Source organism: Sander lucioperca, chromosome 20, assembly GCF_008315115.2.
Source record: "Sander lucioperca isolate FBNREF2018 chromosome 20, SLUC_FBN_1.2, whole genome shotgun sequence".
In the NCBI taxonomy this organism is placed as follows: Eukaryota; Metazoa; Chordata; class Actinopteri; order Perciformes; family Percidae; genus Sander; species Sander lucioperca.
This window is the reverse complement of record NC_050192.1, coordinates 6,282,608-6,304,520: the sequence shown is the minus strand read 5'-3', so window position 1 is coordinate 6,304,520 and position 21,913 is coordinate 6,282,608. Positions and strand designations below refer to the sequence as shown.

Sequence of the window (21,913 nt, the reverse complement as noted above, 5' to 3'; positions counted from 1 at the left end):
TTCAGAAAAACAAATGTCCCTTTATATAGATCCACCCTCATGTATTATTGAAACAGGTTTTGAGTGTTTTTCTGTCATGTCTTTCCTGGACTGAGCATCCTGCAGCAGATCATTCCTTCTTTACCCTTGACGTGAACCCATCATCACATTACGATGCCACTAGGGAGCCTCTGCACTTGTTTGTGTCCTGGGTAGAGGCTTTCTGTATTCTGGTTTTATATTACACTATATGCTGAAGTATGGTAGTGTTATACTGTACACCTGGAAATGGAGTTCTATCTTGAAGGGTATCTCACCTGTGTGTGTGATGTGTGGGATTTATCTGCCTTTAGATGCTTTGAATGAATATATATTGGCATATCTCACTATATTGAAATATCTGGGGTATATAACTAAAGGGTTTAGGACTTTATTCACATGTCTTTTTTGCTGTCGCCCTCTGAACGTGTGACTCAGGACTGCAGCCCTGCGATGCTCAGCGATGCGAACCAACTCTGAGAGCGATTGTGCTCTTTAGGCATGCGGGGCAGGTGAGAAGAGAGAGAGAGGCTGCTGGGAATTAATCCTTCCTTCTGCGCAAACACAACCCTGTCCGAGCCACGGTCAGAGCTGCAGCAAACACACAAAGACTTCCTGGGTGCTTTCTTGTTACTGCAATGACCGGAATATGGTTGTACTGTTTGTTAGAGGGCGTGCTGAGAACACAGGAACAAACCAGTGTACTGCATGAGTTTCATAGTTAATTCATTTTCTTAAAACGTTTATCTTTGTCAGAATCAGAAAGGGATTTATTGCCATGTATGTAACACTTACAAGGAATTTGCCTTGGTTGTTGGTGCATACATAAGCATATTAAACATTAATATGAAATAAACAAACAATAAATACAGAAACAAATATGTACATATAATAATTAGAAAGAAAATAAGAGGCTGTGTGGGTTAGTGCAGGATGTGCAAAAATGTTGAGGGATGTGCAAAAGTTCAGGATATATAGAATGTGCAGAGGACAGGTATATAGTCCAGGATGAAGGATTAAGAGCATGCGTGTGAGGTTTTGGTCCTGATGGACCGTAACCTCCTGCCAGAGGGGAGGGGTTCAAACAGTTTCTGTCCGGGGGGGAGAGGGATCGGCCACAATCTTTCCTGGAGGCGTACAGATCCTTGAATCCCTGAATCTGCTCTTTCGTAGTTGACCTGGATTTAGAATTACTGCAAATGGCTAAATTGTACTGTTACAGAAGACATGAAAGTCTGTGGTAGCTACTTCCCTCCTTGAGATTATGCCTGAAAGGACACAATTAAATGAATGTGTGCTGCAGAAGTTTTCAGTTCAGAGACAAACAAACCAAATTAACCTACCATGTAAATGGAAGGGAGTTGTTGTGTCTTGCAGCGTGTAAGCTGTGTGTTGAAGCGTGATGGATGCTGCTTGTAACGGGACACTGGGGCCAAAACTCAGGCAAGCAGGCAAAGCAAAAAATCTGGCCACCGAGCCCCCAAGGATCTCAGGGACGTTAGCCTCCCAAGGACAGCTCTCTCAGTCTGTGCACCCCAACACGTCATCTGTTCAGTGTGTATGTGTGCTGCATGTGTAAGTGCAGCATCCCTATTCCCCACTTCCTATCATCTCTTTCTAGCACTCACAATCAGTCCAGACCTGAGGAAAGTTGCCTCACCGACAACAACTCATTTCAAATTCAAAACAGAAAGAACCATTTTCGCTACCTCCTGCTGAAACCAATCACAGCCGTTTTATCTGCTCTGACAAGAAAACTGATCACACCATTGAGTCGTTGCTCAAACGCTGATGTATGCAGTCAGCGCATATCGGGGCTGGACTGCATGTTCATCACCTGTGAGTTGTTTGCGCTGTATTTCCTGGCCCTGCAGATCCGTTCACATTTCCTTATCTCAGCACCTCTGCCTGGCTGCCAGCAGACATCCCATTCTACCTCGGTCTGTGTTAATGTTTGATTTCTACCTGACTAGATGCTCTGTCGCTGCTGCTCCTGCACCGCATTGGCAGAAACACGGAACTGATTATAAGCTCGGTCTGTTTTGTAAACAGTTATGTGGACAAAAACGATTGTTCATTCATATACAGGAGAGAGAATTGTTTTGATCAGTGTGTGCACTCTGAGTGCTGTTTCCTGAATGCAGGCTGCCTCTCAGGTGGTCTCCTTCGTGCTACAGACCTTTTATAAAATGCCAGAGATTCACAGCACCAGGCCTTCAACACTAATTCATTTTGAACAGTGCCAGAGGCCATTTGACTTTCAGTGTTTGCCTGCAGAGAGACAGAGAAAAAAAACAGGGAGGAAATGCTGGTGTTAGAGAGCGTATGTGTAACAGCATGTCTTCTCTTGATATTTTCACTGCCAATCAAATATGTACTTACTTGTCTATCCGAGTAGATGTGATTAAATGTACATTGAGGTTTCTTTTTTTTACAAATCCTGCCATTAGTGTATTATAAGGAGCAGCCATATGACATGAAACTCTTCTTATCCCGAGCGGTTTGACCTTTAAAAGCCAACAATGCCTCTGCTGCTGCAAGACAGCATGGATGACACAGGAGTATTTGGCAGAGTTTGGTGATGATATGAATGGCTGAATTTCTGAGACGTTTTTTCGAACCAGCCTCAGTCACCGTGCCTCATCGAGAGCCCGCAGGGTGCCTCGGATACCATCTCGCCTCACGTCCACGACTGTGATTTTCTTTGAAGTGCATATAATTCATGTAGGAACCCTGTGATCTGCCGCCGAGCTAAGTGTCCACAAGACTGCACAGGAGAGAAAGCTGGAGGAGAGCGATAAGGCCGCCTGCCCAAAGACAGCTCAGATGACTGGAGAAGACAAGAGCAGGAAACAAAGACGACTTTGTATTAGATGGTTTTAATGATGACCTTAAAGGCACCAGCCCTCGAAGGCATCTGACCATTAATCCTCCAATTTCCCAGGCAGGTACCACATGAGCTGACACTTAATACTCTGAGAAATACTAAAATATGTATTATAGTCATTGACTTCTAGTTGTATCTAGACATGCATATAGTTTAGGTGCTTATTTGGGATAGGTTTTGAGATATTATTCCGTAATATTTCGAGGAGGCTTTCTTTTAAATTCTACAGCAACATCTTTTTTCAGAAGTATCCCTATTACTCAGGGTGATCCACTGACTATATTTTTAATAGTTCTATAGGGACTACCTTTTCTGTAGAACACTGTTTCCTGCAGTGGGTTCCTTAAGGTTGGGCTGAGAGTGTCAGTAAGATTTGTTTATTTCCTTTCTTTTGTTTAATTTTTTTTTGCACTTGGCATAAACTACATTTTATGTTTTAAAACATATCAAAACGAAGAAACTAGAAGGGAACTCAGAAACGCAGACCTTCGCCAAGACCATGCCTTATCTCGCAATGTTAACAAAAGTGAAAAAAATAGTTTGTGTATCCGCCTTGTGATTCGAATCTGCTCCAAAATGTTATGGGTTCTTCCTTGGCCCATGCTACACACTTCCACCAAGTTTAATGAAAATTGGGCCAGGAGTGTTTCCTTAATCCTGCTGACAGATAAACAATCCAACCGAAAAACATAACCTCCTTGGCGGAGGTTATGAGCAAAATAACTGCTTGATCGTTTGGGTGGACTAAACCTTTAAAGCAATAACTGTGAAATGCCAGTGATGCTGATGAAGTACTGTAATCTCTCCCTGTGCACTGTTCACTCTGCTGCTCTAAAATGCCGTCCTCGGTTCAAAATGCTTAGACGGTAATTGTTAATTCATGCTGTTTGATATTTACAAGCCATTTAGCTTTAATGCTGTATCCAGGACTAAATAGACATTAAAACTACACCACACACAATGTTTTACAGTCGACTATGAACTGGCTTTGGAGTTTATATGATCACCTTGATGGTTTGAGGTGCCATTAGAACATCTTACCCTCTCATCGGTGTCATCATATAGTAGTGAATGTTAATGGATGAGTCCTAACTTGTATAGATAAGAAACAACTACCCCTTGAGAGCTATAGAGACAATGAAGCAGTTAAAAGTTGTTCTGTGCAGAAAAAAAAGTAATTCAAAGTAATGCAGTAATTCAGTAATATCTCAGACATATTTTAATCTTGTCTTCTTGCGCAGCTTTACCCTATTGCGCCTTATTTTCAAAGGTTTTTCAATTTAATCTTTGAGTTTTAGATTGCTTTGCTTTCAAGGGTCTGTGATAAATGAAGGCAAGGTTCAGGTCAGTAGGGCCCTGAGGAACTGAGCTCGCTTTTCAGCCCCCATTTTAGACAAAACACCAAGGCCGCAAAGCAGGAGAGGAGGAGAAGGAAATGACAAGGGGTCAAGAAAGTATGAATCACCTATTTCATGTCTGCTGCATTCATCGCCTACATCAGTGAGATGGGAGTTGCCTCTCTATGCCTAAGCCTGAAGATCTAGCTCTATATTTGTATGGATTCTGTGTTTTTCTGTCGTATTCCTTCCAAATCAGTTTCATGCTTAGGGCTCTGCGTAGTCCTTTTAAGATTCCCGCGATGAAGCTGTCCTGATCTTACCGATCTTTTTCATATCAGCGAGAAGTGAAAATCAGACCTCCTTTGATGCACAGAGGGCGTTTTGTTTATCATGGCTGTCGCTGGATGTTATCTGCATGAACAGGGATTGAATCATCAATGCTCCAAAGCCCACCCTCTCTCCCTACTGTAATCTTTGCAAATCCCACCACTTGTCTGATGAATTTTTCCAAATGTGGCATCTCGCCCGCACCAAACGACTCAGTTTCTCACTTGGTTATCTGCCTAACTAAAATTACCATGCTTATCTGGCAACTGGACTTTGATTTACAATACAACACTGAGGCTCATGTTCTGTGGCTTTCATCTCGGCAATGTCCATTCATCTGCCTTTGCAGTGTAGCAGCAATGTGTCTTCTTTTAAATAGATTTGTCTCATTTCAGGCACCTGGTGCTGCAGAACATGCCTGCGCCTCAGTGGACCTCTGTTCAGTCTAGCCTCTCATTATACTCCTCTGGCGTGCACATAAAACCTCTGAACAAACATCAAACCAGAAATTAGGGTTGAAACAATCAGTCAATTAATTGTTTAGCAGATTGACAGACTATTAATCTTGTTGCTAGTCTCAGCTTTATACTTTATATTAAAACACACTTAGTTTTCAAATGTAAACTTTTTCTTCAGTAACTCCTTTCCTTTGTGCATTGCATTGTGGGTCCATCATCAGCACAAATCTTTTGTATGCATGAGTCTTTTGAGTATACTTAATTTTGACATTTTTTTCCCACATACATACAGAAACCACCTTAGAATTAGGGTGTAGTAAGACATTGGAGAACAAAGCTAAAGAATGTAGTACTTCTTGTTTACATTACTTTTTGACAGTACCAAGATGGTTATAATATTCCTAAAAACTGTCATTCTCCTCTATCCATTCATATGCTGATATTACGACATTGCTATATTGTGTGTTAAAAACTTCAAAATATACAGACAAAAACAACTTCCAACAGTCGTCCAAACCATACGACCACATAAGCTGTTTGTTCCAACCCTCTAACTGAACCAGAGAACATAGCGGTCACGGTTTTAAACACGTCGTTAACAATGTGAAACGGTTGCAGTTTGGTTAGGTTCAGGCACAAAAACTACTTGGTTAGATTTAGGCAACAAAACTATTTAAGCTTAGAAAAAGATTGTGGTTTTGGGTTAAAACAAGTAACTTTGTTACGTTGCTTCACTTGCGTGCGTACTTCCATGCTGTAATTACGCACGTGACACAGAACGTGATGTAGTTCTGTTTGTTAAAGTTAAAATAACTTTATTTTTAAACAGATTTCAGACGGGACACAAACACTGGTTTCCTGGGTGGAAGTCCTGTGTTTGTTTGTTTGAACCATCCACTCCGTGACCCCCACCCACCCTTAACGGACTTTCTGGGTCTTAATACCACGCTACATGACTTCTCGTCATTATTACTATGGCCACTAAAAGATGCCACCTAACAATAATTGTAAATATGGGTCATAATTGCTACTTCTATAAACAACCTATGCCTTCTACTTATCATGACCTTGCCAAAAGCCTGTAAAAAAGGCAGTGAAAACTAAAACACAGAATAGGGTTCAAAGGGTTATTTGCTAATGAAAATAGCGGTCGATTGCAGCCCTTAGACAAAACAATAATCCTATTTGCCTGCTTATCTAGAATAAAAGAGGACAGGGTCGTCAGCCATGGAAATCATCTCCGCCTGCTGTACAAGGCCAACAGCAGTTAAAGCACATCAACCGAGAGCCAGCCTGCTGCTGTCGCGTCCCTGGAAAAAAAAAAAACATAAACTATTTGTCCCTTTTGGAGCGTTGGGTTCTCCATGGGTAATAGATGATGGATGGTCTGACATTTCCGGCCATGCTTGTTTGGGTGTTTCACAGCGATATGCAGCTCCGTTGCTGCCTGGATGCCTTGCGTTATTGGGACCAGATGAAGAAGAGTGTGACAGAACATTACATTTGGAAAACATTGTGTAATAAAACAGTCTGACCTTTTTAATATGGGCACAGTATCACCATGCATTGCAGTGGCATCAATTTACGTCAGGGAACCATACATTAGAGCTGAGATTGTCACGTCGAGAGCACATGTATTGGAGAAGGGATGTCTATGGGATACTTTCTTTCATAGCCTCACTCCCATTTCCCCAATGAAAGCCAAATAATCTGTCTTGAGATGAGGCTTCCTTACCTTGACTTTGCCCTCCCCAAACAGAACTCCACAGACACACACATCCATGTGGATCTTCTATTTGTTAGAGGAGCTCTTCTGTGCTGACAGCACTTGAGGAATGGCTCTAAATACTACAATACCCACAAGCCATAGCAACTGTTGCTATATACATGTAGAAGAAGATAGTCAAAGCTGGAGCAAATTCAGAAGGCATTGTTGTTACAATTAGAAACAATACGTTGTCCCATAGTTGTTCAATTCATCTCACATTGACTACGGTTACATGCATGTAATATTCCGGTTTTTGCCCTTATTCCGAAAAAAACGAAATTTCGACTAAACTGTTTACATGGCTGCTGAAAGTAAATATTCCACTAATATTCCCGTTTACATGTAGCCCTGCAAAATATGATTTTTTTTCAAAGTTTTCCATTGGTGGCGGACTTGTTGGACCGTGCGAACACAGCGTCCCTCTTTCTTTCCTTCAACTAGCTTCTTGAAAAGTTCCACATAGCGAGGTGTGCGCATATCCAAAAACCTGTTGATATCCAAGTGTTTGATAATGTTTAAAAGTAGATGTGTTTCTCATTGTACAGTGTACAGCCACCATAGCAACACACAGAGTTGACCATAAGCCGTAAACAGGCAAGAGGCTGTAAACTGTCCTGATTGAGACGCATATTCCAAAAGCCTCTAAAACCAGAATAAATCCTGGAATATCCCACATGTCTTAATCGGAAAATGCTATATTCGGAAAAAGGCCTTATTCGGAATACCCAACCGGAATATGCTGTTTACATGACCAGCATCAAATTCGGAATATAGTGATATTCGGAATAGTAGTGGAAAATTGTTGTGCATGCAAACTTACTCAGTGACTCAAATTCTGAAAGTCAACAGATTTTAACTGACAAATTTTCTTCTCTACTTAGTTTTTTTTAGCACACAGTCTTGTGAGTTTTTTACCAAAGAACCGGATATTTTCAGAACCATGACAATTTCATGTCCTTTAAGTTCTTGAAACTGCAGAAATGTAACTGCTTTTGCTTGAGGACAAAATAATTCCTCCCACTTTGCTCCTCTAACTATAGAAAATGTCCCTTTATATTTAATTCTTACACAGCCTTCATCTCTTAAATTTTGGAGGTCAGAGGTTGAAGGAAGTGGCTGATGTTGTAATGGGAAGCTATATGAAGGTGTGGCAGGTCCTCGTACGGGTGTTTAAAGGGATCAAAATTAGTTATTAGCCGCTTGAAGGGCAGTAAATTGTCAGGCTGTAATTTGCACTCTCAGATTTATACTTTGCCTCAAGGGGCCTTTACAGCATAGAGATGACCCCTCTTACCTCGCCAGCTAAAGGTTATTGTAAATCACCCCCTCCTACCCTCAATGCCATCAAACCTCTCTCACACAAATGCCCTTACTGATATTTCATTTGCCTTTTTTTTGGTCTGCTGTACATGTCTACTTTGCTTTCCCTGAAATAATCATCTCCCATGTACAAGTAGTTGTTTTTCATTCTGCTGTTGTTTTCCTCTGGTGCCATTAAAGGCATCAGTGCAATGACCAGTCCCCCACTGCCCTGATATAACATCACAGCAGTGTCATGCAAAGTCCTTTCAGGGCAACCATTCATTGTCCTTTTCAAGAAATGTCTTTTTTTTGTCTCTTTTAGCGCATTTCTTAAAAGGTTTGTCCAATTCCAAAAATAATCACAGGCAATCAAGCTGTACAAAAACAATGCATTATTCAACCGAGAAAAACTCTAGTAGTTTCCTTTTATTCATGGCTGGCTCGTTTTAAGTTAATGGCTCATTGTGAATGATTAATTTCTGCTTGGTTTATTATGCATAAATGATCAACCTTTGGGAAGTGCCATTAGATTTGATGTGGATTTTTGTGGCAGACATGTACAAAGAGATATAAAATCAGACAGGCATATTGCTTCATGAAGTTGATTGTGTTTCTTGTGTTGTGAAAACATAGAAAATACAATCCAGCTTGATGTTTTTTTTACAATGGCCCCCTACAGCTTCTTTGTATCTATATTGAATCATATGTTCTTTAGTTTGAGCAGCTCTTTGAAGGTATGATGGCTTTACAACCTGCCGATTTCTTCAGAGAATAAAAGGACAAGTGAGCCCACGAACACTGGAATATTCATGCCTTTAAGGATCTCACATAGGTAATAGCAATAGTTTGATTGTGAGTAGAGTCGGTGGATGTCCTCTGTGTTATTTTGACGGATGCATAGATGAAAGGCAACTACCATGGTTCCCTGAAGAGGCGTCATTGATAGAAGCACGCTGGCTGCTGTTGTAAAACTTGTCGCCCACCTTGAAATCAACACACCCGCATGTCGCCGTGAAGAAGAAGAGATGCTCGCTCAGCACGGGTGTAACCTTGAATATTTAAAGCGAAGGAAATGAGCCTGCTGGCTTAGCTGAAACTCATGGGCAGTTGCGGTTCTTTATGGTCTCTCTGGCTCCTCGGTGTCCCATCTAGATCCTCTGTGACCGATCCTCCTTTATCAGCAAGATGTAGGCCAAGAATCCTGCTGCCACTGGTCCTGGGTGAACTGCTGCTGGTGTTGTTGTGTGCTATACTTGATGTCCATTCTCTCTGGAACAAACAGCTTCAGAAAAGTCAGTCTGTTTAAAACAACTTAAAGCGACTCTACTGACAAATCTTTCTAATTTCCTACACCATGAGACTTGATTGAGCTGAAGGTTTTCATTTATTTGATTTAAATGGTCAAATGTGATTATAGTGAGATAAGTCCACTTTAATGCAGCGTCACTCTCTTGCATGTGTAGACATTTATTAACTCTTGGGAAATTCAGCATTCATATTAATAGCAGGAGGCTCATCTCATCATTTATTCATAACCACCCTCTGTCCTGTCCTCCCTTTGGTCTAACACTGTAAATATAACCGTTTATCAAATATTAAAGAGCTACAGTATAGTGGAGCTTTCTGAAACTCAGATGTAGTAATTGAAAAAAAGCACAAGTATAACAATAAGGCGTCTGTTTGTGCTTGTTGCTCATATTATGTGGTACTTTCCCAGAGTGTTTTTTAAGTACTCCAAATTAGAGTCACGGTGCATTCACAAAGAGCTCCTTTTTGCTGTTTCAAAGCTTCTTGCTATGAAAGTTGTCAGAATTTGTCTTAATTTATTCTTGGGAAGAGATTCACTATGCACTCTTACTGACTCATTTTTAATCTCATTTAAGGCTTTTAAGAATCTGCTGTTGGTTTCAGATGACATTGCTCATCATCCATTCCTTCGCAAAGATTCCTGAGGCTTGGCTGGCAGCGTCCTCATCACACGGACGGCAGTTTTTTTTTTTTCCCCGAGCTGCTCTCTGTGTTTCACTTGGTGAATCAGTGTGCCGTCAATCACACCACCACTTCTCTGTCTCTCCTGAGACTGATGCGCAATTGCCAGGGTTTGTTTTTAGCCTGAAAGCATGACTCTCCTGCAGAAGCATACCTCAGTATAAAATAAAAAATCAGTCGGACCACTCGGGGAGGAAACCTTGTCCACCATCTCATTTAGAGTTTACCTTCTAGGCAGACTCCATGCTCTCTCTCTCTCTCTCTCTCTCTCTCTCTCTCTCTCTCTCTCTCTCTCTCTCTCTCTCTCTCTCTCTCTCACACTCACACATACACACACACACACACACACACACACACACACACACACACACACACACAACCTGACATATTGCAGTGCTAGGCAGTTTGCCCTGGTAATGACATCTGGGGAACAGAGGGAGGTGTGGGGGGTAATGGTCCAGCAGGTCATGGGTAAAATAGTGCTAGAGAGAGGCTTTGAGCAAAGCCTCAGCCCATCCAAGTGGAATGTTATACTTCCCAGCTGTTTGGATGGACTATAAATTAAAGCTGTGACACTGATGAAATGACCTTGGATAACATTTTGAAAGAAAGAGTTAAAAAGCTACGCAGTATTTACCCTAACATACTGTAGCTTACACCAATTTTTTTTCTCATTTAACAGCCGACTCAGCAATTAGAACCTCCTCATTATCATAAACCACTGATCTGCTTTTGTTAAGAGATGTCACTGCTGTTCACAGCTGGGCGACAGTTGGCTACATAAAGGAATGTCAGCACTGCTCTCATCACTTCCCCTGAGGGAGTTCTGAAACGTCCCCAGGGCCCCAACAGTCTTGTGTGTGTGTGTGTGTGTGTGTGTGTGTGTGTGTCTGTGTCTGTGTCTTGTGTGTGTGTGTACCGATCACCCTTGACCTGTAGAGTCACAGCAGAGGTGAAAGTCCACTTAACTGATGCGCTTACAGTAAGATGCTCTGTCACGCAATCCCCAGTATGTGCTATCTTCACCTTTTTATTTATATACCAGGACTCTTCTCCTTTACTTGCTCACTGAATCCCAATTCCACCACAGTGCATTCAGCCATTCGCTTCTCTCTATCTTTTCTTTCGTACTATCCCATTTTCAGGTTATTTATGAGGCAGCGTTTCCTGGGAATAAAAATGCACCAGGTTGTGTTTAAGTTGAGAGATAGAGCAAAATAAATATCATTGAATAGAAACAAACTTCCATTTGCCCCATTTCCATTGTTGTGAATAATTCAGTGTGACCAGGATACACTGTAAGCAACTCTGGTTAAGCATAAGTTGCACTTCGTATTGTTTTAGTTATTTTTTATACTGATTTTTGTGTGTGTTGGGGATGTTGCAAGTAACAGCAAAATAGAAAACACAAGCACAGTGTGATGAAGTGTGTAAGAAAGGGACATTCATTTTTAAAAAGCTTTTGGTAAACTTGAATAAATTTTATTTATTTTACTTGTAAATAAATAAATTTAGTTTTAGAATATACAGTATATTTCATGCTGTCTGTAGGTGACTGCCAAGAAAAGATCTCTGCTAGGTTACAAACACTCCCAGTGTCACACAAACCAACATCCACTTGCTTTATGAATCATGCTCTCGCATCTGTTACAACTTCTCTCTGTGCAATGGAAAGATAATTCCATGAGTTTAGAGCAGATATTTAGTGGATCTTCTGGAAGTCACCATAGTATGTGAAATGTTGTTTCAGTGGAGCCCATAATCTGTCAAGTTCCTGCCAGTGTGGCCTTTAAGAAGAGGCAGTTTTAAAAACATTTCCTCGCCCTGGGGTCATGGCCTTTTCTTTAACTCTACGAGAGAAAAGATTGCTCTGAGATGGCTGGTTTAAAGAAGAGCTCCAGAGAGAAAGAGTAGACTGTATACTGTTGCTGAGGAAATCAAAGCTTACCAGCAGCGTTGGGGCACTAGCAGGGGATTGTTTGGTCTCACAAGTATTAAAACAAAGGATGCAATTTGCAGAAGGGCTTGAAGGGAGGTGACTGTGATTAGCTACACTTTTCTGGGAGGGAGATTATAAGCTCTAAGCTTCTTTAGTTGTGCCTGATCTACTGTACAAACCAAGTTTAGAAAATGGCAATGAGGTATTGTGTTTTATAATGAGACTATAGCTTAATTTTCAGGTGATTTTCAAGATAAGTTAGCATAGAATAGAATTGTAATGGGCTTGATGGTGTTTTAAGCCCCCAACGTCTCCTTCCAGGCAGTGCTGCGACCGTTGACTTCAAGGCACCTAACCTTAACCATAACCATTGCCTAATCCTAGTGCCTTCCAGGCAGCGCTGCCTGGAAGGAGACGTTGGGGGCTTAAAACACCGATAAACGTGTGATGGTCACTTTGCAGAATGTGGATCATTTTGACAGCCACAGAACAATAGGATACTGAAAATAGCAAAGCAAATATGTATATATGGTAATATATAATATAGATAAAGGAACATGTATTTTCTTTACACATTTTTAGTAATTGTATAAAATGTAAAAAGAAATCTTGAATCTTTTTCTCTGTCCTTCCATTGTTTTGGTCCATTATAGGTCAACTCTCAATAGAGATGACTTGGTTACAACGCCAACACTTTCCCCCCCATGTCCTGTTACTATGGTTACAGCTGGGTCGTAACAGTTGACCTGATTTTCCTCTGTAGATAATCTTGTGGTTAACTCAGCAAGCCCTTACATATAATAGACATATTTGACCTGACAGTTTAACATTTGGCTTCTTGACTTTTGTAAACCAGTTACACTTAGGTTTGTGTTGGTCTTGGCTATGTCAAGCCTGGTTTTGTCAAGTAGTCTCAAGTGGCATGATATAGTAATTTGACTGCTTCATCTTGTTAACAGACATGTGATCCCAGGTTGATGTTTTACCAGCTAAAGACTATTCACCACACCTTGCCCCCAATGATTTTCTTCCAGTTGTGCTCTCTCATGATACAGACATCAGACAGACAGCATTAAGGCTGTTGAATGGGATCGAATTAGATTGTGTATCTAATGAACTGGCATGAGCACTGCATAAAGTTAATTAATTAGGAGAGAATGAAATCATGATCATGAGAACACAGGTGTTTTGATTTAGTTATGATCCCAAGACAACAGGCCAGAAACATTTACAGCCACGACCGCTCTGGGCGTCCACATTTTTGTAACTGCTTTCACACCCCCTGCTGCTGCTCGGACAGCAGCCTGCAGCAATCCACTTGTAAATTAACTGAGATGCTGAAATATCCCAAAGTATCTGATCCTGATCAATACAGATTGGTTGGCTGTCCCACCAGAGTTCAGGTTCAGTAAAGATTCCAAGACAAGCATGCCCAAAGCCTGTAGCTCTGGGATGTCACACCATTCATCCCATCAGGCCTTGTTCCTCTGCCTGTACGCTGCATTGTATGACTCCCTGTGATTACAGAAGTAAATCCACTTGACTTTTTGGAAGCCTTCACTCATAATACAGAGTGAGAGTCAGTAGTAATTTGAGGATTTTCATGGTGTCTTTGCAGAGGATTTTTTGCTTTATAAGATCTATAAGGATTTGTTGCACTACTGTAGCTATGATACAATATTGTCATGCTCCCTGGAGTTTGCCTGTAAGTCATTGTTCTTGTCTCCTGAAGGGCAGATGCTGTACGGACTCTAAATTACAATGTGTACTCAGATAGAGATTACGAGTTGTATTTATCTGACAGCTCTTTAGAATTGATTTATGATTTTATTTTTACGTCAAACACATTTTAATTTAGTTACAAGTGCTATATAAGTAAAGTGAAAATAACAAGGCTGCAACTAATGATCATTCATTTTTCATTATTGATTTGTTTGCCATGTTTTTTTTTTTGTTTTTTTTTTTTAAATCAATTGATTAAGTGTTTGGTCTATAAAATATCAGGAAATACTGAAAAATGGCTATTATGAATTTCCAGAACTCACGGTGATGTCTTTGAATTGCTTGTTTTGTCCGATCAACAGTCCAGAACTCAACAATATTTAATTTACAGTAATAAAACAGAGAAAAGCAACAAATCTGGACTTCCAAAAAGCCAGAACAAGCCGATATTTAACCTTTTTTCTTGACAAATTACTAAAACATTATTAAAATAGTGCATTATTACTCTGGGTTATTAATCTTTTGTCAATCAATGTTGTAGTCCTTGAGTATTTATGTGGAAAGGATTGAGCAAAATCAATATAAACTGAACCCATTTTCATTGAGAAGCAGGCTTTTGCAATACTCAATTTTGCACGCTCAAATAAATACATTTCCCCATTTTGGTTCTGAAATCAAACACCGAGCATGCTGGTTATTGTGTTACATCAACCAGTTGTAAATTAAATATAACGCAAGCTGTCCCATTTGATCCCTTTGTACCTGCCTGATATGACCCACTCCAGAGACATCTCTGCATAATGTACACTGGGATCAAGGGCACAAAGGTTTGAAGTCTTTCTGAGCGACAGGCTGTCTCTCCTCCTCTGATGGTTGTCGCAGGCATATAGCTACGAATTCCTGAGTGAGTTTGTAGATCCAAAGTGTTTTGGAAAACAACAGTGGTGGGAGATGGTTTTTGTGTTTTGGGTCTGGAGAGGAGTAGCAGGGTGATCAGACAGTAATTGGTGTATAATTGTAGTTCAGGCGTATTTAAATCTTTTGTCAGTATCCATCTGCAGAAAAATGGACTGAGACACACAGAGAGAGCAAAGCTGGTGGTCTGGCAGAGGAGACCAAGGAAATGTCATGACAGGCCAGTGCATTTCGGAATTACTGGTCACATTAAGCAAACGTTTGCATTTGTTCTTGTATATTTTTGAATGTTTGCGACAAACCCTCAAAGATGTGTGACTGTGGAACAGTGTGGTGTGTTCTCTGTGTGAACTCTAAGCTACAGCATTCCTCTCCTTTTCTTTCCCTCCTGCTTTTTTGTTTTCCCTTAACTTGCTTTTTTTTTCTTCTTCTTCTCCTCGTTCTTCTCGTCCTTCATTTTCTTTCCCTTCTCCTCCTCCTCCTTCTTCTCCCACCACCTTTTTCTCCTCCACCTAATCTTCCCTTCCTTCCTACACCTTTTTTATCTTCCTCCTGTTCCTTTCCTTTTTCTCTTTCCCCCTCCCCCTCATTCTCTACCCTCCTCTTCCTCCTTCTTCTTCTACTTCTTCTCCTCTTCTTCTCTTATTACTTCTCCATCTTCTAATTATTTCCCCTCCTCTTCCTTTTTCTTTTTATTCTTCTTATTCATCTTCTGTATCATTATGCTTATTATAATTATTTCTATCATCTGTACTAGCAGTAGTAGTAGTAGTAGTAGTAGTATTGTTGGTGATGCCTACATTCTCATTTCCATATTGTGTGGCCTTCAGTCTAATCTGCTCATAGAAGTTGAGCTCAAACTGTGAAATGATTTATTATTTATCTAAAAAATATGACTAAAACTGCAATCTGCCGTCCAGCTCCATCACACACACAGCAGCCACACGGTCTATCATCTCAGCTGTTATAGTGCCGTGCTCGGTCTGTAGTACTCTCTTGTGCTGCCCCTCTGTGCTTTAGGTGTAAATCTACTACACCTGGCATCGTGTCTGCACCACTGTATGGAGCCAATCCCCACAGATTACCGTTAGACCATTCAATCATTTTTCTTTATTGTACAATGGATTGAACCTCTGTTCCCAGATGTAATGGCATGGCTGACCTGTTCTTAATAGACCTGTTGCCTATATTAGATAAATTAAGTCAGTAATAGCATCTTAACACAAAAGAATAACACATAATGTATTTTATATGCTTTGTATGTAAATTAGTGTGTTTGCCAGAAGGGGAACAACCTACGTCTGTGTCTGTCACTAAGGAACTGTTACATTTTCTTTGGTCATTTTTAACCCATACTTGTCTGGAACTACCTTGATTGTGTTGCATAGATTGCGTTTGATTTAAAATGTCGAAAATATGTACACAAATCTTGTTTTTCACTGTATGTAAGTTTGTAGGCTGTAATAGAAGAGATGACATTGTGGTCAAGCTTAATTGTGATCTAAAGTCTATATCAATCTTAGTCTATATGACTGTATTACTTAGTTACACATAATTGTGCTTTCCTGAACAGTTCTTGTCTATTTCAGCAGCTTTGATGTTTGGTATTAAGGACACATTTTCCTAAGGGGACTTGGTTGTGGTTGCTAGGAAGCCTTAAAACTGCAAGTAACATCAATTACTTGCAGTGATTTGATTTCCTTCTTAGTATATTCATTCCTCACTGTCTGCTCACAGCCACCTACCATCCTACAAGCCCTGCTGCTTTATGTTGTATTGCATCACTGTACCTTACACCATGGAGGGCTGTTGCAGAGTGTGTGTGATGCTGACCCATGCCCTCTTTTTCTTACTTTGCGTTGCTCAGGAGTTTGCTGCGCTGACCAAGGAGCTGAACGCCTGCAGGGAGCAGCTGCTGGAGAAGGAGGAGGAGATCTCTGAGCTCAAAGCCGAGAGGAACAACACCAGGGTGAGGGCAGCATTGACACATTAAAAACATCTACTAAACTGATTACACAGCAACCAATTCATCTTGCCAAAGGGGTTTAATCTGCCACTGATTTAACAAGACAATTCTCTGAGGCATTCAGTGGGCAAAGATCAACTGTTGTTTAGACATTTTCAACCAGAAATGGAGTTTATGATGATGCTTGTTTCTTCCATATCCAATCGTTTTAAACTTGTATTTCACAAGTTTCTCCATAGTTTCCCGACTTGCCACAAATGTTCATGTCCGCTGCAAAAAGCCAGCTGCACACTACGATAGTGAGCGTCCTGAGAAAGCTTAAGCTTTCAGGTGGGTACGGTTTAAAGGCTGTAGAAGCACTGAAGCAACCATGCGCACTGTCTGTTTCCAATGCCCGGGTATACCTCATTAGCTCCCCACATTTTGCCTGAACAATTTTTACACTAACTTCACATGGATGGCTGCTCAACAGTGAAACAAAGTCCAAATGGCACTGATGCCCTGCAGTGTCCAGGTCAAAGTATTTCCGGGGGGGGGGGGACTAAAGACATTAGCAGATGAGCTCGATTTTGCGGAGCTTGAAGGCCTGTGTCTTCAATAAAAAACATTTCCTTTTTTAAAGCAGTAAGCACACTCTGCTGTTGACAGATAAGACTCTGTTTTCCCTCCCCACTGCTTATTAAGTGTGGGTTTTCAGTCTTGCACTATCTTTCTTTGTGTGGAGGCAGAAGATTTTGGCACAACAGCAACTGAGAAAAACAGAAAGGAGGGAGGTAAGAAACAAGAGACGGGGACAGACAAAAGTCATTTTCGCCTCACTTTATTATCACCTTGAATCTTCCGATGGGCAATTACCAAGCAATTTCAATTAAGCTTGGTTTTGTCGCTGGTAGGGTGTTACAGTTCATAAAAGTCATTGGACTGAGGAGCTGACAACAGATGTGATGACAGTGGAGAGACTTTATTGGTTGTTTTAGATAAGCATTACAACTAAATGACATGCATGTACATTTATAGACTGGAGTCATGCAGAGACAAGATGACACAGAAAAAGGAGAGCAACAGATAAAAGATGAACATATTAATCGAACAGGAGGACACAGGAGTACGTATGTAGACACGATGGCTGCTAATGAGGCTTTCAAGAGACAGTTGTATTAGACAAGAGAAAAGACACCGAGTCTTCCTTCAACCACAGTAGAGGTCTGCACAGGGTCTTTTTTCAACCCTGCATGCACTTACTCCTACAGGACCACCCACTCCTGCAGAGATTCTGATCACTTCTGCCTGCTAAAATTATTTCTATTTAAATTGTGTTTGCCCCATCCTGCAGGGAAAATAATATACAATAGTATATAGTAGTATAGTACTATATATAATAGTAGTTAAGAACAAAGAGGGAAAAAAACATTATGAACTGTTTCCCTTAACGTCTCTTAAAGCTTGGCAACAGGTATAAACCAGATGCTTGATGCTCTGACTTCATGTTTTTGATTAGATTTTGATTTAGAGATGGCATTTTGCTCCACTTTTGTTGCTTTATTTGGAACCACATATGGATGCAGGCTTACAGGAAAAGTTCAGCCTTTTTGGGAAATGTGCTTACTGCTAGAAGATCAGCACCACTCTTATGTCTATCCCGTAACTATACTGTGACAGCCAGCAGCGGGTTAGCTTAGCTTTGAACAAAGACTTGAAACAGCTAGCCAGCAAAACATAACTATACTCAATAAAAGAAAAGAACCAAACAAAGTGTTAACTGAACAAACTGACATATATAGTGGTTTGGCCAAACCAAATAACACACAAGCAAACAAACCAAAAGGACACTAAATACAAAGCAAAACTAACTAAACCCAAATCCCCCCATGACATGGCTCCAGGATTTAAGTTTTCTCAGCCGTTAGCCACACCTTTTGCTCCACCAGGAAGTGACTTCCCTCCAAAAACCAAGGTAACACAAAGACAAAAAAAAACAATGGATTAATATAACAAACAATTGCCTGTGTAATCCTACAGTGTTCAAAGTAGTGCACTTGATATAAACAATGTAGGGTTAAAAGCAAATCATACCAACTATGTGATGTTAATTGTTTAGTTGTGGTTGAACCTGTGTAGGGAGCAAGCTAATGAAGTGAGAGAGTTTGAATTGGGATATGACCAATATGCAATATGGCTGTTGCATCACACTGAGTAAGAAAAAATGCAGCCCCTTTTAGGTCACTAGTGATACCAAGTGGGGACTTTATTTCCTAACTGGTGGTTAACCACAAAATACATTTAATTCATCTGCAGCCTGTTGGGCAGCCATGTTTAGGCTAGGGGAGTGAAGGGATGTCAGGGATGAAGCCAGTGAGGTTTTTTCTAGGAAAGAATAGGGGGGCCATTTTGAGCTGGAACTTTATCCTCTGACCAGATCATTATCTTGGGGATGTAATATCATGTCCTTGGACAATTTCCAAGCGGGAATGAAGTGTTGAGATCTGCATTACCACAAAACTGCTACAGTGTTTCTGTGATCTGGCACCAATGATTCTCAAGGGGAAATGAAAGCAGATGATCCTACACACTGATCTCACACGTGCAAGAAACAGTAATGAATAACGTCTTATCTCTGCAGCCAAACTGGTATTCTTTCTCCCAGTCACATCCTGGTTATTTACTCCCAGCTATTGTTGTTGTGTAGTTTTCCTGAAGTCAGCCCACCAACTCTGCAGCTCATCTTGTACCTAGCAGCCTAGATTAGCATAATCCATTTCTAGTATGCTGGAAGGTTTGCAGTTACTTGCATCTTTCATAGCTTTACTCTAAAAAGCACCTACTTGTACAACAGATTTCCCTAACAGTAAAATGGACATAATTACTGTAAATTACTGGTTGTGTATAACATTTTCTTAATGCACACCTGTTAAAATGATTAACTTGGGTTGTGACTCTTAATACCTTAATTAAATGGAATTATCCATTTGTAACAATGTGGATGATGATGATAATTATAACATTGTTTATTTTTATTTAATGTGAAAGATTATGTTGATGATAAAAAGGTTGGATGCACTTTAAAACTAAAGTTTTTCTGCACATCTGACTTGGATTACTTTTGTATTTTTTTTATTTATATGGTGGCCTCATTATGTTGTTGATTTGTCTTTGAGGTCTAGGAGTGAGTCTGATAAAGCACACATTAAAGGTCTTATTGGATGCTTTTATATAGGCCTTAGTGGTCCCCTAATACTGTATCTGAAGTCTCTTTCCCGAAATTCAACCTTGGTGCAGAATTACAGCCACTAGAGCCAGTCCCACAATGAGCTTTACTTAGGATGTACCATTTCTGTGTCTGTAGCTTGAAATGCTATTGAGGAAGAGAGAGAGTGGGGGGGCAAGGTGGACGGTGGGGGTGTGGCCTTGACCAACTGCCATGCTTCGCTTGTTTTCAAGCCATGATGTCTCTCTCTTTCTCATGGGTGGGCCAAATTCTCTCGGCGGGCAAAGCAGAGAAAGGGGAGGTAACCTTTCCCCTTATGACGTCATAAGGAGAAGATTCCAGATCGGCCCATCTGACCTTTCATTTTCTCAAAGGCAGAGCAGGATACCCAGGGCTCGGTTTACATCTATCACCATTTCTAGCCACTGGGGGACCATAGGCAGGCTAGGGGAACTCATATTAATGTTGAAAAACCTCATAACATGACATTTTCATGCCATGGGACCTTTAATGCTTTGTTTTAGTCTGCCAGTGCTTGCAAAAATTCTTAAATAAATTTAAAGGGAAAACAGCAAACTCTTACACATTTGGATTCTCTCCCATTACACCATTGTACTGCTGCAACGAGGATTTAATTTTTTCCGATGATGATGATAACATTGATTTCTCCCATGTGTCTCTTCAGCTACTGCTGGAGCATCTGGAGTGCCTGGTGTCAAGACACGAGCGGTCACTTCGCATGACGGTGGTCAAGCGGCAGGCTCAGTCTCCCTCAGGAGTCTCCAGTGAAGTTGAGGTCCTCAAAGCGCTCAAGTCCTTGTTCGAACACCATAAAGCCCTAGATGAGAAGGTAAGTCTTCATTACAGCAAAATTTTGTGTCAATGTTTTTGACATCACAGATTTCCATATATGTGTGTGTCCTCTCATAATGAGGTAGATCAACCGCTCATATTATGAGATCCCTGTTCAAACATTTTTACATTACTGTATGTTGCCATCTAACCTAATTGGCAACCATTTCATTAAATGCTCAATTGCTATCCTATAGAATCACTGAGATGGTGACATATCTCAGAGCACCAGAGCAGAGCACCAGCAATAGTTTCGGCGTCCTGTCTGAATCTTCCTCATCTACAAACCAAACCTGGTACTGTAGAACTTAGTTAAGTTAAGCTTGTGTGAAACTTTGATGCTAAGAGAGAAGCATTTACTAATGGCTACTGCTACAATGGCTACTGCTACCACTGCTACCTCTACCACTCTATCCACCACGGCCTGTGAGAGCTGTGTCGGTTTTAACGACGACAGTGCACTGCTACTTAAGGCAAATAACCAACCTTAAAGAAGACATCCAATGGCTGCCCGAGGAACTTCGGAGAAGGACTCTTTACTGTCCAGTTACATCAATCTGGCCTGTGGACAGTCTCAAGCTGGCTTCGCTCGACTCAGTCCTGCAGTCCGTGGCGTGGGACCCTGTCGCTTGTCAGCGGCCCTCCTCCTGCGCTACTCCACACCATGGGTCAACTTGGGTGGACATGGTGGTCCGCAGCCGCAAGAGGGGCTCTGATGGGACCACCTCTCCTGACACTCCAACAGCTATGCCGCTTTAGCTGGTGAAACCCGGTCCACCCGGTTGGTGCCTCTGCACCTCCTCTACGACCGGACCAGGTCGCATCCACAACGCCTGTGAACCCCACAGGCCACCCTCCGCTGGTAGCGGAAAATGCCGACGGTGCCCAGGATCCTAAAAAAACCCAGTGGAAAGTCAGTTCGGCGGCCTTCCTCCTTGAGCTTGACCTCCTCCGCTCGGCGCAGGATTCGTCCTTCGTCACTCTGGTGGGCTTCCTCACCCGGACCTGGCAGGTAATCCTCCACCCGGTACAGATGCAGCTCACAAAACTCTCCTGTCCTGTCATGCAGTGTAGTTCGTACACCTTCCTGCCATGAGCTGTCCCTCTTTCACTTTCCTCACCCCCTCTTCTCCCCCACAACTCTGATAGTGGGTGATAGCATCACCAGGAACATGCTCTTTTTCATTGCCATAACACGCTGTTTTCCGGGAGCAACAGTCCCAGT

The 21,913-nt window shown here is 41.3% G+C and overlaps 1 protein-coding gene across 4 annotated transcripts in view; it reads left to right on the top strand.

Annotated features, from left to right (window-relative positions):
- ppfia2 (PTPRF interacting protein alpha 2) overlaps window positions 1–21,913 on the top strand; it is a 228,351-nt gene that overhangs the window by 157,842 nt on the left and 48,596 nt on the right. For all 4 annotated transcript variants that reach the window (XM_035996395.1, XM_035996394.1, XM_035996396.1 and 1 more), the window contains 2 exons: window positions 16,533–16,634; window positions 20,522–20,686. In XM_035996395.1, the coding sequence (XP_035852288.1) occupies window positions 16,533–16,634; window positions 20,522–20,686 (267 nt within the window). The remainder of the gene's footprint in view (window positions 1–16,532; window positions 16,635–20,521; window positions 20,687–21,913) is intronic.